Raw genomic sequence first — 19,254 nt, 5'->3', positions numbered from 1 at the left:
AAGAATTGCTTAAAAAAATAGGAACACACAGCTATATATGTAAATACAAATGCAGCCTAGCCATAAAGCTGTTACTCAGACTTGAAACCTAGACAGCAGTAGTAAACTTGTATTCCACTCATGTAGACAAGTTCGGCCCTGTCATGAAACCTACTTTTCTTAATCTAATCATAGTCTCTACATGGAAAGTGTTTGTACTGTTTTTATTCATAAGCAGCTTTCCTGAATTCTTGTTAGCCAAAACCTTATGGGCTTAAACTAATTACTTTACGCAAATCTTGGCTTTTTGGTGTGTTCAAACTCAGTCTAAATATATATACCAGTGACAAAGTTGACACCAATAAAGTAAACTAAATCTACGCTAAACAAATGTCTTTGCACCAATTGATATTTCTTGATCACCTTCCCAATAATGATTCTACTCAGAAGCAATATTTTCCTAACTTCATATAGTAAGTACGGGGCAAAACACAGTGTCTATAGACGTTAACTGCTAGTACTGGCCACGTTCTTCTACAATTGTCATGTAACCAAACCATCTCCATAGAAATGTCAAAAGCACAATGAGTAATACTTCTCAAATAAAACAGCCAAACAGTCAGTGACAGAATCTTCGTCGAAAACATGCAGTTTAATGCTCTGAACAGTTGTTGAAAGACAAGATATAGGCCAAGCTGTCTAAACATCTTCTGCCTTTGCCATAAGACGGTCCTCCTTCATAACCTCATCTTCCTGTTGCAATGCTTGATGGATGGCATAAACTGGCATTATCATGATGATAACACTGAAAAAGGCAAAGGTAAATTTCGCTCTGCTTTTTGGTATAATGTCACCATACCCCACTGTTGCTGCACTTGAGAAGGACCAGTAAAGGCCATCATACCATTTCCAGCCTGTGGTATTAATGGTAATAAACGTATTGTAAATTTCGAAGTTGGAAAAGCCAATGTTTAAACAAAAGATGCATTAAACAAAAGAGTAAATTATATCCGTTGATAACATGTTTGAAAACGCTCACTAAACCTAAATCGTTAGTTTAACAATTTTAGTTATTCATAAAACCAGTAAACGACTTTTAGGGTCCTTCTGTTACTTTATTCTTAACGCCGTTTCCGCTCATTTTTAATTTGCATGCTTGTTTGTATACTTGAAATCTTCCCCTTTAGAAACAAAATAATGATTACTCACTGAAAAAATTCCCATAACAAAAGTCGCCTCCTTTTTGTGTAAACATGCCCTTTAATGACAAACTTGCGAAAAAGATATACATTATGCAAAATTACACGATGCCAGCACAATTTATGATTTACAAACCCTCAGAAAAGCCAACTGCAATCCCACCACCTCCAACATACAGCAACAAAATGATTATGCACAGGAAGAAGCAAAGCATGTCGGGCTTGCACGAACTTTTGTTTCTGCATTTTGAAGCGACCAGATTCTTCAATCTTGCAATACATCTAGTAAGGAAAGCAGCAACACATGCAAACATGTAAATATTCGCTGGGACTCCAATCACAACGAGTAAGATTGCCAAGATCTTCCCACCGTTAGAAATAGGCGTGATGTCTCCGTAGCCTGAAAGGAAGAGAAAAAGCTAGACATCCACCATCCCTGTCATCCTGTGATGCCACTTCAGGCTCAGAAAAAAAGTTAAAATTTCCTGTTTTCTTTTTCTTAATGCTTTTTTTCGATTATAACCTGTTTAAAAGTCAATTTAGCGTCCTCCAGGTTGCAGGTATAAAGGAACAAAACCGAAGAGATACAGTTTTGAAAAACCCAAGAATAAGAAAATTTGGCTAGTTTGAAAATTTGCTACCTCGATGCAAAAATTTGGTACTTTTCTAAGGGTGTAAAAAGTGGGTACAAAATCCATTTGAACGAAACAATTTTTGTCACAACTACAAGTGGGGGCTTCTTATTATCAGAGCAGCAGTTTATTCAAAACAGAAGAGGCAGCGCCAAGGGGAAGACTGGGGAGGACTTGTCCTCCCCGACATTCGCCAAGGTCGATTCTCTAATTTGTATAAATCAATTGAGAAATTATTGGAAGGGGTAATGTGACCGACAATAAAAAATCATTTCACCTATATAAGGAGATTTTTTCTCCACCTTTTTTTAAAAAGCTTTTCATTTTATTCTACAAACTTTCCTCGATTCAAAACTTTACTGTGTTGAGCAGCGTTGTTGTAAAGTAGTTGACTTGTGGTCCCTTAAACTGTCTTAGCTGAAATAAGTTATCCTATTTTCAAAAAGGGCATGGTCGCAAAAAATGCTATTGTTTGTTCCTTTAGATTCCCAGTCCTCCTCATATTGTGGGGGCTGGCGCCGATTCTAGAGCAAAATTTTCGATTCTCGATTTTAAAGGCCTATTGCAACCAGAAATTGACGTTGGAGGTCTATAATGACCTCTTCTTACGTTAATAATGCGGGAAAACTTAATGTTAAAGGTAAGGATCACAACCAAAAATGGGCAATTTACTGATGGACCCAGTAAACTAGCCCTATTGGCTTGATGTCATGAAAACCAATACAAGTCTGGATAAAAGCGCTTTTTCTAGAAAAGATCAAAGAGGCTGACTAGGGTACCACCTCTAGTAATGAAGTAAGAGGAAAACCTTTTTCTTATTGAGCAGGGCATCTAAATGATATTACGATTGTTTAGTTGAAATCCGAGGCCGAGCTGAAAAGAGCTCTGAAATAAGAAAAAACTAAGAAATACTGAGTATTAAATTTTCTTGAAATTATTAATCAATTTTCAAGTGAAGTTACAAGTACATATTTCATTTTGGGACCAATCAGTTTTACTTCGCGGCAAATAGAATCATGATGATGCAATCTTAGTTCCCCGCCCCAAGCCCCATAGAGTCTGTTGACGGGCGGGTGTGGAGGAGCGTCACGTTTGTCTTAGCAAAAAAAGAACTGGCAAGGACTCTCACAAGTTGACTAACTTTAAAAAAACGAATACCTCTTCATTTTGTTTTTGTTCAATGTTGATTATTTTGGACAGCGAAAGAAAACCCGAGATCACAACGTAATGTTATACTGTTTCCAACTCAACGATTTAATTTATGCGTGTGGCCGGCTTAGCTTACAATCGTGGCAACAAGCGCAGCGAATTTCAGCAAAACGCGCCTATGGTTAATCAAGACAGCTTTTTTGCTTTCGTTTGCCAGATTGTTTTGCTTACTTGACTGTGTGTTTATCCAATGGAACATAGCTTTCTTGAGATTACACTGTGAGGGAAGTTAGTAAAACGCCATGTTCCCAGCTGCTCCCAGGCTCGGAAGCATGATGCCAGCAAGTGCAGTTAAATCAAAATAGCAGCTTGGTATCTCAGTCCTATATCTTATTTTAGATTCAAGAAGACTTCAGCAATTGGAAGGCTTCATTATAGAATGGCCAAGTGACGTCATAAAATACCTCGAAATATGCAAAATCAGTTGAAACTGTTCAACACTGCCAGTAAAAGACACGAGTTTTGCTCATGGATTGCTGTTGTTTTGGCCTGGTTCATAGATTTTAGCGCTCTTTATTTTCTTGTCTGTTACCAAATTAACACTTAATTTCGCACCCTCTATTGTTTTTGGTTCCTTTATTGTCCAACTACACATTTCTACTCATTAATTATCTCCGTAGGGTTTTTGCGTCATCTTTAGATTTCTTTAATCAGTCTCTCGCGTATCAAACTTTTGAAATTCTCAACTATTATGGAAATAGGTTGCTACGTAGAATATCCATTAGTTTTCGTCCTATCATATTTTGGGCGTGTTACTTTCTTAACCAGAATATAGTTTCTTTACAGTCGAATGTAAGGGACGCAACCCAAGTGGCTTGCGAAAGCACTTGCGTTTGGTCATTCGCATTTAGGACTGGAAGTGCTAGTTAAAGACACTTTAGTGCCACGGTCCACTTGCTGATTTTTCGCAATTGCAGTTTCGATAATTAAATTTATTTCGAAAATTCTGTTGGTCAGAGTAGGTTTTGTATTGTCGTCGATCATCATATTTGCGTCATTGTCGAAAAAGCCCGTAGTCATGTGGAATATATCAGTTGGCCTGCAACCAATTGATTTTGCATATTTAATGGATTTTCATGGTGTTTTTCAGGTTATGGGGCCAGAATTCTAAAATCCCGAAAAAGACATTTTGGTGAAATCACTTTGCCACTCTGTATTAACCACATTGCAATGCTATCTCAAGGCTGCCATTTTCAACCTGCGTTACAAAATAAACTAAATATGTATGTGAAACCATAAAACTCAGTATAAACAATTTATCGTGAGAACTGATATGATTAAAGGTAATGTTTATATAAAGTTTTCTTATCTTAGATCAGCTCGTATCAGATCAGCGAAAACAGAAGTTTTTTGAGAACTACCACACCCAACCCAGACATAAAACGGTTTATGAGCAGTACTTGGACCCAAAATTCTATAAATGGGAACACCCTTCATCATAACAAACTTGACAGTTCTGCTTTCAACAAGGGACAGGAAAATCGCACAGACGTCTGGCTAAATATCTTGCAGGTTGGTTGAATTAGGCAGTCTAGGTTAAACATAGAAAGCACGTAGCAGTAGTTTGCTTCACAATAAACAAAAAGTACTGTTAATCCATTCATACCGATGGTTGACGTTGTGCACACTGCAAAATACATCCATGTTGAGAATGTATCGAGACTGAGCTGCTTCCGCCAGCCATGGTTGTCATTCTCAGCAAGCTGCCTTGATTTACTCTCAAAACCTTTGATCTCTTTAATAAGCTTTTCTGTATCATCCAAGGACCAGCTGAGCGAGGCGTGGTTCTCTAGATACTCTTTAGCATGCATTGTCAGATTTTTGGAATTGTTTGGCGCCGCCGATGTATTTCCAGGTTTCGGCTCGTCCTTATTCGCTGTCCGCTTCATGCCTTCACGTTCCATAAACATGATAACAACGGTCCCTGCAACTGCAACTATTACGTAGATCGATACTGACAACAGAGTGGATCTGCACGTTCCGAGCCCCATTGTCGTTGCTTGTGATTGCTGTGTTTTCTGCTTCTAGGATTCGCTGGCCGACACTGGAAGGTTGGTTATGAGTATCAGATAAAGGAACATAAGAACAGTTTGCTTAGCTCTCTGGATTGTGCAGTGAAACACACCTGCCTTTTGAAAAGGACAATTTTCGTTGCAGCCGCACATCGTATGTCTAGACAAGTCTAAAACACGGAACATGCTGAATGAAGTCGTCGCCAAGGCAGCCAAACAACAAGAACAAGGTCATTGCTGCTTGATTTAACTATGAAAGATTAGAAAATGTATTTATTAATCAAATTCATGGATCATATTATGAAAAATTCTAGCTACACGATTATCAGTTAAATTCAGATGTTAGTTCTGCCTTGCTGTATGAAAAGATCTAAGAACAAACCGCTGCATTCACATGGACCGCTAAATCAATTCGAGCATAATGCTAGTTTTCTCAAGCCACAATTCAAAAGTCACCAAGAACTCGAACATCGAATTTGATACTCATACATTGAGCATATCTCAAGTTTTCAGTTCTCATTGGTGTATCGTTTTTCACTTTTCAGACTTGGCTCAAAGGGGGTACCGAACCATTGTACAGTGGCGGATTTAAGGGGGGAGGGGGCAACTAGGGTCAGTTGACATCTTGAGTCTCAGGTCAGGACTGCTTGACATGTTGTGTCTCAATGGTAGAGAGCCACATACCTTCAAACTTGAACAGTCGAGAGCCCATGATTACTTTTGATAAACGACAGCACAATACATTTTCTGAAGCTTGATTAATTGTTTTATTGCGTTGTGTCACCACTTATTATATCCTCTTTCAGTATGCCATTTACATTCTAAGAAAGACATGTATCTTCGTTTTTTATGACATCAGCAAAACGATATTTTCTATCGGGGTATTTGAAAGTTTTTAAGAAGCAGAAAAGTTCTCAAATCTCCCTTTAAAGTTTCCTTCATATGTTTGGCTGCTTCGAGCGACTTTTCAAACTGAAGCTTGAAGGGCAACACTGAAGTAGGTGTCTATGGGAGTTATGTTTTGTGATTTCAAGGCAGAATGATCGTATATATACTATCGTAAAAGCCTGTAACCTCGCTGTGACGTCGACTTCGAAAACTAGAATGTTCACACTATTCGGGCTTCGAGAACCTCTCAATGGCACAACCACAACGATCTTGGATACAGGGTGTGGTTTTACTTTTCCACAAGAAAACAATAATTTCAACGTTCCAGCTTTTACTCATTGCAACTTTGTCGTATTTTCTTGTAGTTCATTTCCCGCTGCAGGTGCCTATAGGCGTCCAGGTGTTTTTTTCATTTTCATGCATCAAATTCTACGACAAAATTTCTATGCTATTGAAACTGCTTTAAAAGTTTGCATTGACATCTTTCCTTAATAAGTAAACAAAGGTATTCTTATCATTATCAAAGCAAACGGGATTTTTTTCAATCCAGTATCATAGCTCTGTAAGTCCAAAATTGATAGAATTCTGCAGTTGGCTAATTCTTCACGCACATTGGCTTATCATTGGGGCCTATACTTGATTACAATCGATTTTGATCTAAAATTTAAATTACCACTCAGGACATTTTTGTGCTATAATGTTGATATCTTAACGTTATTTCTGTCACTCAAACGTCGCGTGTCTACCGCGGAGGAGCGTTTTTGGAAAGTGGTTTCCTGTGCAAGCGCAAAATATGCGCGCGTCGAAGGGAGGATTCGACGAACTGAATTATAACAATGAGACAACTCAGACCATTTATGAATAACAAGAGAGAACAGAGTTAAGTATTCAAGAAGGTCAAATTACATATTCATGGGCAAAAGCAGTGTGGGCTAGTTCTGAAAGCTTCGTGTGAACAAAACCGACGGAAAAACGAAAGACCTAAAATACCAAAGGTCAATCGCGAAGCTGTCATAGAACGTAGAAGGAGCATCAGGGAAGCAGGAATCGTCATTTTTTGGAATCGGGAATTGGGAATTGGCAAATATCAATAACATCGGGAATCGGGATAAAAACGTAGCGGGAATTCGGGAATCGGCGGACCTATTACCCTGGGTACCAAACTCACTTTATATATAGTGTAAAACCACTTAAAAAGGGGGTTTTACAAACGTGAGTTCGTATGTCGTTCGCAGAAACGTACACGATAAATACGGCAAAAACTGTTATCCAATTCTCTATACACTTCTTCTAATTCATCAGTTTACGGCAAACGACTAAAAATATCTTAAACGGCTAACGGCGACAATGTAACGGCAAAGACAATTCTGCAAGCTAGCGACAAGGTACACGGAGTTCGACAATCTTACGGCAAGACTGAACCTAACTATAAAGCCACCCCTTATATACCCTAAGAATAATACAATTTACAGAAGCTGATGCAATTGCAGCGCAATGATGCAATTGTCATGTGATGTCCTGCAATGAATGGGAACCCTGTGTTCTAACATAGCCCCCTCCTTTGAAAACAAGCCTCCTGGCTTGGTCTTCTTGTGGCGTTTCTTCTTCGCATTTATACAACATGCCTTGCAACTCTTTCGTTTTTGGTAATGAGAATAATGGTGATGATGATCTGCACAGATGTGATGGGGCTAACAGTATATCGGTGATTGACGTCATTTCTTTGAATATCGTTGTCAGGGGCGTTTTGAAAATTTCTGCCTCGTCGAACGCTATTGTTTGGCCCAATTGCTCTTTCATCAAGTTAGCAAGCTCCTTTGTTATGTCTTCTAACATGCGGAACAACTTGCACAGAGCAACGAAGGGTTCAGTTGTGGTTTGGGTTGTCATTCTTGTCCGAATTTCGGCTTCAAAAACTGGGCCCATTTTTGCATTCACAGGCACAGAAGCTTTTCCTTGCAATGGTTGCTGCTTCAACGGGCGTCTTCTACAATATTTGACCACGTGTCCCACTCTTTTGCAGTAATTGCAAATCGGCTGGTCGTCTGTGGTTCGCAGGTATCGATAGGTGCTCATCTTCTGTTCCTTCGGCTCGGCTGTCCTCACACGGGGTAACCAATGTAAAACCACTTAAAAAGGGGGTTTTACAAACGTGAGTTCGTATGTCGTTCGCAGAAACGTACACGATAAATACGGCAAAAACTGTTATCCAATTCTCTATACACTTCTTCTAATTCATCAGTTTACGGCAAACGACTAAAAATATCTTAAACGGCTAACGGCGACAATGTAACGGCAAAGACAATTCTGCAAGCTAGCGACAAGGTACACGGAGTTCGACAATCTTACGGCAAGACTGAACCTAACTATAAAGCCACCCCTTATATACCCTAAGAATAATACAATTTACAGAAGCTGATGCAATTGCAGCGCAATGATGCAATTGTCATGTGATGTCCTGCAATGAATGGGAACCCTGTGTTCTAACAATAGAGTGAGTCTGGTAACCAGGGTAGGGACCTATTGGGTACCCTCGCCTGTTGAGATTTTAGATTCGCTTAACGCGAATTTTAGATTCATTGGTCATATTTATAGTTGGTGCTAAGGGTCATTTTCGTAATTACATTTTGAGTGATTTACGTACGACTCCAATGAGGGTAATTCAATTTGGCGCAAGGCCTCTATTCAGAGTCATTGCAAATTTATTGCAAACCATGACCAAAAATGCAAAAATATAGAGTTAAACTGTATTCGTTTTACCTGCAACTATAATCTTCGTGCCACTCCTTCGCCAAAGCAAGAAAAATTTATGTGCAGATCTTAGAAATGAAAAACTGAAGAAAATTATCATTTTGGTTTTTTCTTCAAGGAGATATCGAAATTCTAACAGCAATTTTGATAGTGAAACATTTTTGCTAAATCTGTTCTTAATTTTAGAAAGCAAACTCCAAGATACCTTTTTTTCGTTTTGGACCTCCCCAAAAATCTGGAGCAACTGATTTTATTTCAGAAATTATCGTTACTTTCTTTTAAAGAAAAGAATCCATGGTAGCTGGGTTAGAACTAAACTAAGTTTTCTGTGTTATGTCAACATTGCGAAAAAAGCAACTACTGAAAATATGCACTCTGAGCCAAATATCCCCCTTTTTTCCTCCCCCAACGTCCGTCACTAGAGCTTTAGCATGACTCGTCCCTTACTTTATTTCTCCCAAGAAACAATAAATCTGTGTTCTTCTGAGGAACGTCGAATTGTCTATCCTGAGCGGTATAGAATTTTCTTAAACTTGGTCTGGGAGATGCCTTTTTAGTCTCTCTAGAAGGCATAATTGCAAAAGTTTTCTTTCGCGTCGGACCCAACCATGGCGGGTCCTCCTACGTCATTAAACTTCATTCTTAACACCCCGGGCTCAATTTCGTGCCGCCGTCTCTGAAAATGTTATCCATCAAATTTTATGAAAGTCACATCCTAAGGAAGATTAACTGTAAGTACCTTCTATAGAGCTAAAAAATTCTTAGTGAATCCAATAATCTTTATTTTTGTTCTCCTTTGTTCTCCATTGAAGTCGTTTTCTCCTACTGTTTCAATAACACATACCATAAATTGCTGGTGGTGCCATGACCCACTGCACACTTTATATTAATATATTAATTCGCTCTGCTGACCCCCCCCCCCCCCAATTGAAATGACAGATTCACGGCCCTGATCAAGTTATTCAGGCCACTTTAAACACAGATACGGAATCTATTGAAACTGTCTTTGGATCTACAATATTTAGCCAATGACAGGCATGAAACACTCTACAAAATCAATTCAAACAAGAAACTGAGCTTTCCGGTATTTTAGCTAATACGTTTGTATCTTGTTGAAATCATAAGCTAAAATTCTCTCAAAATCAACTTACAGTTCAGTCATTCCCCATTACTGAGCCGCCAATGAATTTTTAGAATTAAATAAACTTGTTCTGAATTTTTTCCTGAATTTGTGTGAAAAATGCCTGGACAAATTTTTCAGAGACAAGAAAAATATTTCTGAAAGAAAAAATACGTTTATAAATAAGGTATAACGTTGTGAGAAAATCTATTTTTGAATTCTACAATCCTGGACAAAATTGTTGAGACAAAATGCAAATTTTGCAATTTTCTACTCTATCTTGCAATGCAGCTGTAAGTTCGAATCCCCCTGTCTCCCGAATCAATGTTGGGTTAGTAGTTCTATTATTCTTGTTTCAAAAAATTCATTCAACATTGAATCGAGGGAGTGGAAAGAGCTATTCTTTGAAGAGAAAGAAGAAACATCAACTTATCTTGAAAAGTCTCAACAATTTTTGTTCGGGCTTGTAGGCTTTTGACCACATAACTAAAAAAAGTCTTGCAATATCTTTTAATATGAAAAGTTAGTTAACATGTTAATAACAGGATGCGACTGCGTTTTGTCCAATAAATATAAATTTGAATCTGTTTGACGGATTGATTCATAAAGCTATGAACAGTGTTGATATCTTGAGCATTTATGACGTCATCAGTTAAGAACGAGGCGATTTTTCCAACAAACCAACAAGGAGGCTAGTGAGAAAATGGCGGGTGTGGATAAAAGCTTGCTTGGCCTTCTTAACGGCATCGCAAAGCGAGAATACTATGGAGAAGAGGGAATAGGTGATGATTTTCTCCACGAAGGATTATTTCCAGATCTGGACGAGTCAAGTTTTATCGCGTATCTTAAAAGGTTTGATGGTCTTGTTAAAACAATGGCTAACTCCGACATGGACTTCCGACAGCTCGAAGCCTTCCTTACGTCACAAATGAAACGAAGAGAAGGTGCCCTCAGCGAAGAACAAGTTAGTATTCATTCAAGGAATTTTTATAAAACTTGATCGAGCCTTTACTCATTTAAAGAAAAACTTACATATAAAAACAAGGACTGAAGACTTAGTAAACTTGGTAGCCTAACAACCCGGTCTGGATTTCAAGGCAGTTTTCGGCGAGATCTCGGGAGTGCACAAGCTATTACCCGGGAGTGCAAGAGTGCATTTGTGATAAGTGTACACATTTGAGTGTGTATAAAATTTCTTAGTGATTCTTGAGTGTGTGCATATTTACATCAGTTTTACATCTCAGGGAATTAGGAAAATCAATGATTGGGAGTTGCAGTTACCCAAATTCTTTAAGGTTTGTCAGGTAAAGAGATTAACTAAAAAAATTTTCAAAAAGGCCAAAACACGATCATCCTAAAACCTAAAGTATGATCTCAAGCAGGGCTACAGGGGGCAAACTTCCTAAGGACCTCAACGTCTAGGGAACCTCGCAAAGAGAGGAATTTCATTTAAAGAATATGGTTAATCTGTTTATTGTCAAATGATAGTAATCAGTTTATAGAATGGAGATAATAGTATACATGCAGGCACTGCGGAGCGTTGAGAAAAGTGGGGGGTCTAAAAAAAGGGGGGGAAGCTAAAACCTTATAAAAAGAGGCTTTACTGGTAGTTGAGTGCTAAATATTTGGCATTTTTTGCTAAAGCCCCCCCCTGCTCCGCGGTGCCTGACATGACAATGAATCAATGGAAACAAAGTAATATTGAAACAATTGCAAGAAAATGACTGCAAAGAATATTATGCAGCATATTATAAGCTAATCTAAAGAACAGCATTCAAAAATGTTCTGCTTACTTTGCTTGCAATAGGCTTTTTTCACTTTTGCCCCAGGCCTACTGAAACTTTTTGGCAACCCTGATCTCAAGTGGATCACTCAATTTAGAATGACACACTTTTTTCCAATCTTGGTTGCGTACAAAGTTAGAAAGTCACTTTGCCATGTTTGAAAAAAACTTTTTTATTTGAGCCACATCCAAAAACACACTCAAAGAATGCTCATCTTTCATGTGTGCAAGAGTGTACCGGTTGTTCTACAAAAATTTCTCAGGAGTGCAGCTGCCAAGGAATCTATACCAGGGCCTAACCAAACCAAGTTGGTATAATGGCCCTTAAAACTACCCAGATATTCAGTTACTTCCAACATTTCTTTGAAAAAATACAGTTCTAGGAAGGTCAGAAACAAGGGTCAAATATCTGACTCGACTCATGTGTGATAAATCACTTGCAGTATTTGCCCCCAACCTGTGATGATTCGTCCATGTGAAAGCACAAATTGAACAAGAAAGACCAGAATAATTGCAATTGAAGTGAAGTTCTTTTTATCAAATTTTAGGCTGCAGCTGTTACAAAGTTTTGGAAGAATCACAAGGGAAAAATTCATGATGTTGTCACCAGTCAAAGCACTTTTGGGAACAAGCTGCAACAAACAAACTGGAGAATTGATTTGAAAGCACATAGTAGATATCTGGAACAAATTAACACACCTGTTGCAATCTATGAGCTAGAATTTGAAAATAAAAGTAGTCAAAATGTAAGTTTTTACTATCTGTAAAAAATTAAAAACTATAAAGTTGTCATTTTCAATGTACTAAGATTGTTTGTTCCTTTAGAGGCGTAGTATCTGGGGGGCCATTAAGGCTGTGTCTTCCTAATACTTTCCTAAGATTTGATCTTGCTTGCTACTTTGTCTAGATACTGTACTTTCTGTACCAAGGCAGACTCCAATCAAAGTATGCATGTCAATCCCGTTTTTACATCAACCGCATCAAAGCAACATTTTTTTTTTGCAGGGGCTGGGAAAAGTAAGATTTGAAATGGATGCTGATCAGCTGAATGAAATTCTATGCAAGGTTGAAAAGATCAAAGAGAAAATTAGAGACTTTAGTAAAGAATAACATTTTTCTAGAAATGGGAAGTCTTTAGAATATGTAATTAATTCAAATTTCCAATACCCTCTGTTTTGTAAATAATATAGAAATTTATACTTTATGAAATCTAATTTTTTGTGAACATTTGAGTCTTTTTAGTTTCTATCAAACGTATACATACTTTTGGGGGAACTAAAGATGTAGTAGTGTTTAAGACATGGCATAAAATCTATCACACTAAACCCTGAGTCTCAAAGTGCCCCTCTAAAGCCCTGGCCAAACCGGCACAACATTTCGTCCAACAATGTTGGGTATAAATGTTGAGCCGGTTTGGCCACCTGTTGGACGATGTTGGGTGTTGGGCAAAGTTTGACTTTGATAAAAAAGGTTGGAAACTGTTGAACGATGTTGGGATGGTTTGGCCACGCTGTCCAACAAAACTGCGTTCATGCAAGTGCAGTAATGAGAGGCCGCCATAACTTGATTTGTTTTGATTTGGTTAGGAAGATGTGACAAACGATAGAAACTTAACATCAAAGGAAAAATCTGCTTTATGAAATGCGGCAGCTTTCGTCAAACAAAGAAGACAATAAAAGAATGTGCTTTTGTTTGATTATGTTCTCAAATAACCCCCTTTTGTGTCTTTTCTTGATCTATTTTCTACTCTTGCATCCCTTACTCTCTTTGTTGCTATGAACAAAATTTCAAATATATCCTTGTCTTTTTTTTTAATCAAGTCCCATAGCCATGCTCAATAAGTGAATGAGATTAGGCCTTGTGGATGCTGTTGATGATAAATTGACAAATGTTTGATGAAATGTTGCGTTGGTTTGGCCACCCCTGCATTCAACAATGTCCAACAATGCCAAAAAGTTACCAACAATGTTGGGATTTTTGGACAAAATGTTGCACTGGCTTGGCCGGGGCTGAAAACAACACAAGCTTATTTAAATGCATGGCATAATTAACTTTGAGGATACAAATTTTATGATTGACCTTCAAGATAAATTGAAAATCACAGAAAAGTTTATCAAACACATTAGAAGAAGTGAGACATGATAAACTGTAAAAACTTTCAAATTATTAAGAATCTCTGGTTTTTGTAGATATAATTTGGTTGAGACCTTATCAGACAAAACTTAGAAAATGCTCCGTTCTCAATAAAAGTATGTATGGAAGCTTTTCTATGTAAGAAAAAACACCAGCTGACTTGCAGGGAATAATTCATAAATCTTTGAACTAGAATTTTCAAATCAACTCGAAAACAATGCTACATTTCAAGAAATAAAGTTCAACTAGAATCTTCAAATCTTAGAATTTCATTATATTCAGAAATATCTAAGATATTTATCTCCATGGTATTTCAGCGCCTAAGAAATCTTGTTTGATTCCAATCCTACTAATTTCAACCATTTATGTACCAAAGTAAGATCAAATGACCCACATTTTCAAATACTTTATTCACATTGCCAAAAAGTTTAAAAATCTTATATTTTTTTCTTCATCATATACAGTAGAATCCCGTTATAATGTACTCAGTTATTACGTACTTTCAGATATAACATACTGGTTTGCTTGTTCCCAGCAAAAGATGTGCTTGGTTTCAGTCTGGTTACAACATACTAGTCTGGTTACAACTTTTACTTACCCTGGTTACAACATACTTCGGATATAACCTACTTAATACCCTGGTCCCTAAAGTATGTTATAACTGGATTATACTGTAGGGCCGAAGACATTTTCTTTGCTATTTTTAAGTAAATTTAGAGGTCAAGATGGCTTTTTTTATCTATTCTTTATACCGTTACATCACAGTAACCCCTTATAGTAAAACTCCCATATAGTTAGATTGCCTTTAGACTTGAGGGCTAATAAAGACTGCTTGCAGAACACCTCAGGTAGGATAAAGCCTCTGTCCCTGGAAAATTTCTGCACCAGAGTCGCCTTATACTAAACTAAATAAACTTTAAGATCACTTCCTTTAAAACTTTCCTATCAAAACTTTCCTGAACTTCAAATAAGTAATAATTCAATTATGCATCTCTTTCTAAATTCAATTCATCTATAAAAAGTGTTTTCATAACAATATGAAATCATTGAACAAAGAACAAAGAAAAGTAACTTTATTTTTTTACAAATTAAAGTGGATAAAAGCCTTTGGAGCCAGATAAACAGCAGCAAAACCAACTGCAGTGTAGGTGATAAAAATGTATGTCAACTCAACAAACAGCCTTTTATTTAGTGATTCATCTGAGTTTGGGACCAAAGCACCCAGTATCTTCTTGGTGGTGAATGTGAAAACAAGCTTCACTGGAAAAATAATCATAACACCAACCAAAAATCTTGTAAAGAAACTTCCAAGTAGAGGAAATGCCGAGCTCAGGGAAGTTGAAAAAAGCTTGAATGGTGCACCATCATATGGATCTGGAATAGGTAGATTTTCAAAGTAGAAGGTAATCCAGCCTGCCAACATAGCTCCAGTTCCACCACATAAGATTCTAGTAGTATCTCCTCTTGCTCTTGTCCATTTGTCACAAGAAGGATACATCAGGATCATGGCAAGAGATGCCAAAACAATGTAGATACCCGCATATGGACTCTTTAACATTCCTTCTGCTCCTTCAGTAATGAATGGCAAGCAGAATGATATCACCATCAATGAAACACACAAGCCGCCAACAATGTCCTGTTAATGAAAAAATTATATTTGCCATAAATGTGCATCGTAATGTAACCTTACATTAAAATTTAAGGTTATAATATAATTACAAATTACATAACAAATTATAATATAAACAGCGAGATCAATCAGACAAGCAGACTCTTTGCTTTTATATTTTTAACTTTTACCATTTTATCCTTTAATTCTAACTATAACAAGAGCTTTTAATGTTTGTATTTTTTAGAGCTTGCAATAACTTTCTGCACTCAAAATCTACAACTGTAATACAGCCATAAATTCTCAAGTAAATTCAAGTGCTTTGGAAAGAGACCCGTCAAACATAAATCTCTGGTTTTTGTGAGAGCCTTGAGGTCTGAAGTGGCAAATCTTTTAATATGGAAATGTAAATGCATAAATAAAGGTCCAGTCTTGAAGCAAAATATTCAAAAGAGCCCCCTTCAAATATAAGATGTGTGCTGTATTTTGCCATTTATAAGATATAAGATTTTAGCTATATTGGCATTGTTTGAGGGTGCATCTTGTAATTCATTTCCCCATCATCCCCTTGGCTCTAATTCTCCTCACTGGGGGAAGGAATGTACACCCTAAATCACAGTTAGAAATTTAACCTTGTTAATGTAACAATGAATTGGGAAAAAACAAAGACAACTACCAAACCACCAACATCTCAATGTTATTTGAGAAATTAGTTCATTCAAAGAACAGGAAAATAATTTCACCACAGGTGACACATCCAACAAAATGCATACTTTTGTCCAAAACACCTTTGTTAACCTAGTATGGTCAAATAATATGCGTCCTAGCCTGCTGGTCTCAAATTAAGTCACCTGGAAATGGAAATGGAGATGGAGAAGCCAGGAGAAAACAGGGAATTATCAAAGCAAACATTCAAATATGGTTAAAAGCAAAGGATTATAAAAAGCAAGTGCCCAAAGGTTGAATGTACATGGGTATAGGGGATGTTAAATGTTTAAGGCTTAGTATGGATATAACCCAAATATTATTGCTTCATTAAGAATGAACCTCCTGAATGGAGCCTGAAATGCGATAGAATTTGCCTGGTAGCCTTTCACCTTTTTGCCTACCAAAAAGCAACCATTTGTGGTATATACTTAGCATTAGAATGCTGTGACAAACATCAATCAAGGTGAAGATTTGAAGTGACTTGAAAAAATTTAAATACAAGTTTTTCTATCCTACAAGACTTTTAGACAACAAGGTTTTGCACTAACCCAAAAAAGTCTCTTCATTTCTTTGCAAAATGATGCAAAAATTAAATCCTGCATCATTTAGTGTATGGAATGTCGAAGGAAAAAGTAAAGCAAATAAAATCTTCCCAGGAGGATTATTGCTTTATTTTCATACCATTAGGTGCCGTTGTCATACCCTTGATGACTGCAGTCATCAAAAGCATCAATTTAACATAATTTGTTGTATTCATGTAGCTGTATTCATCTCCTGACTTCTAGTGAAGACTGTTTCATAAACAAGTCTTTTTATGGTGCAACACTACTTATCTTGATCAAAACAATACATCCAAAATGAATTTCTGTAAAATTTTGATGTAACACTCACCTGAAAAGAATGAACTCCCATGTATATTCTGCTAAGACAAACCAGTCCACACCAGAAGATAACAAAAGCCAGTCCTGCTTGCCAAGGAAACTGAAACCAATAGAAATGCAAATTGACACAATGCAACTTTCTAAATCATTATGTATAAAATAGCTCTCACAAATACAGTACAGGGCTATTAAAATAATACTAAAATGTTAAAAACTTGAATTCCTTCGAAACTTCTGATATATGAAGATGAAAGCCTTATCAAGAATGAGTAGCAATCTTATTGACAGTGAATGAATTGACTCTGAATTGTTTTAATTGTTTTGCGATGTGTAAAGACAACTACTAGTGAAAATCGCTAGCAGCAAGCAGACAAGCTAATTAACAAGGGAAAATATATAAAATGGGTATGTTGGAATGGATTTCATACCTCGTATCTCCCATAACTAAAGTAAACCAGAGAAAAAGGAACAATGCAACCAACAATGGCGTGAGTAGACGGCATTCCATATTCACTCTCGTACTTTTTCTCGACAACAATCACAGGTGGGGATGGAGGACGGGGCCATCTCAGAACATCTTTGAGGCCTTGACCAATGTACATGGAGAATACCCACAAGAAAACCAGTCTTCTCATGACATATTCGTCCCAGTTCCAAAACAAAAGCGGGAACACTGTGAGGTAGAAAATTTCATCGCCTAGGCCAGAGCCAAAAAAATACAGCGAATGGATGTAGCGATTATAGAGAACTTCTCCATCCGGCCCACTTTCAAATGATTCCTTAGTTAATGTTGTCTCATAAAAATCGCTGTCCTTTTCTTCAAGTGATCCGACTTTTCCCGCTCTCTTGTAGCATGAGCCTGCTCCATCATCTGGGCGGTTTGTTGTTAGGCCTTCGGCTCCTTGTCCTTGTAGTGAGTCGTGCAGATCCTTTAACTTCCTGCTAGAATTCCCACGTCTGAGTCCACATAGATTTTGAAACTTCAATACATAATGCGGATCTGCAAGGTTCTTGAACATTTTAGACGGTTTTCTGCAGCTTACTGTGTTTTCTAGCGACGGAACTGTTCTGATGACACTCCTCTCACGTTGAGCATTGCACAATTAAGAAGAGTGACGTAAGAATACTGTAGGTTTGTTCCCTTGGCATCAAGTTTACAGCTTTCGATTGTTTCGATGAAGAGGCAGTACCGCAAAATATTCTTAGCCAAGGCTTTTACTTTGAAATTCCAATTTTTATCAGGGGCACTTACGCTGGAGGGGCATTTATTAATAAGCTTTTTTCGTTTTAATTTTTCAACATGGAATGTATGCTTTTAGTTGGCAGAAACCACAAACAAAAAATGCCAATATACACAAATTATTGCAATAAAGACTTATGTATGGGCAAACTACTCCTTGTGAAAGTTTCGACATATTTTATTGTGTTTCCCTTTCATCTGTTGTGAGAGGACAAAAAGATTCACAAGGTGAAGAGCAAGAGAAAACTTAAAAATCATAACAATAGATTTTTGAAAAAGCTCTATTGTTTAGCAAAAATGCGAGGGGCCATGGCCCTCTTTCGTGGGAGGCCCTGAACAAAGATGAATGGTGATGTCGGCATCTTCCTATCGTGTTATCTGAGTTACTGTTACAGTTCCTAGAATCATAGATTGAAGTTTGAGTTACTGGAGGGATGATTCAAGAAGTTGACAAGGTTGTGCCTGGAAGGTACTTTGCTACACCAATTTAAGTAGATCCCTGAAAGAGTTATTTGAGAACCAAAATAGTTGAACATTTTTAATCGCTAAACTGTTCTTAGCCGAACCGCCGCTTTTGTGATATATTTAGGCGTTCTGTACTTCCAACTGGTGTTTTATTGGTTCATTTTACCTCTAAGGGACAACCAGGAAAACTATAAAACAGTGTGGTTTTACAACAAGAGAAGGTTTTATGGCAGGCCCAGGGACAAGGAACTCCAGAGCAAGCACAGAATTGAAGAAAACATACTAAAATGTATTAAATGCAAGCCACGAGAGCTTTTGTTTAATCTTACAACCATTCCCAAGTTTTTATTTGCAGTGTACACAAAATCCAGTCAGAAAATTCTCATTTTTTCTTAGTGATCCAAGAGCTTACACAAACAGCTGTCAGTATGGTTTTAAGGCTGTTCTTATCATTTCAATTCCATACTAACATCGTCCATCAAACAAAAATTTTATGCCACGCCATTTTTACCGCCAGAAAAGCCCTTTTATCAACAAGGAACGTCAATTTTACCTGAAGGGAACGCCTATGACTAATTCTGATTACATCACAGGATGGTCACTTGAAATTTTCATAAACGGGGTGGGGGCATCTGATAATTTAGA

At 37.4% G+C, this 19,254-nt stretch overlaps 3 protein-coding genes across 3 annotated transcripts; 1 reads left to right on the top strand and 2 right to left on the bottom strand.

Annotated features, from left to right (window-relative positions):
- Positions 1-26: 26 nt before the first annotated feature.
- LOC135688963 (TWiK family of potassium channels protein 7) lies at positions 27-5,274 on the bottom strand. Its single transcript, XM_065206042.2, has 3 exons — positions 4,626-5,274; positions 1,315-1,578; positions 27-893 (listed from the first exon to the last, which is right to left on the bottom strand). The coding sequence occupies exons 1-3, from the start codon at positions 5,008-5,010 to the stop codon at positions 679-681; spliced, it is 864 nt and encodes a 287-aa protein (XP_065062114.2). The 5' UTR covers positions 5,011-5,274; the 3' UTR covers positions 27-678.
- Positions 5,275-10,458: 5,184 nt separating this feature from the next.
- LOC135690049 (COMM domain-containing protein 1) lies at positions 10,459-15,345 on the top strand. Its single transcript, XM_065207495.2, has 3 exons — positions 10,459-10,754; positions 12,122-12,319; positions 12,579-15,345. Exons 1-3 carry the CDS (start codon positions 10,494-10,496, stop codon positions 12,681-12,683), a joined length of 564 nt encoding a protein of 187 aa, XP_065063567.1. The 5' UTR covers positions 10,459-10,493; the 3' UTR covers positions 12,684-15,345.
- Positions 13,863-18,021, bottom strand: LOC135690041 (sphingosine-1-phosphate phosphatase 2). The gene is made up of 3 exons (XM_065207482.2): positions 17,333-18,021; positions 16,915-17,004; positions 13,863-15,342 (listed from the first exon to the last, which is right to left on the bottom strand). Exons 1-3 carry the CDS (start codon positions 17,921-17,923, stop codon positions 14,788-14,790), a joined length of 1,236 nt encoding a protein of 411 aa, XP_065063554.1. The 5' UTR covers positions 17,924-18,021; the 3' UTR covers positions 13,863-14,787.
- Between the last annotated feature and the right edge of the window lie 1,233 nt (positions 18,022-19,254).

This window comes from Rhopilema esculentum, chromosome 10, assembly GCF_057945365.1.
Source record: "Rhopilema esculentum isolate cy_ngs chromosome 10, ASM5794536v1, whole genome shotgun sequence".
NCBI classification, from domain to species: Eukaryota; Metazoa; Cnidaria; class Scyphozoa; order Rhizostomeae; family Rhizostomatidae; genus Rhopilema; species Rhopilema esculentum.
The sequence above is the reverse complement of the archived record's forward strand: the minus strand, read 5'-3'. Positions and strand labels throughout refer to the sequence as shown.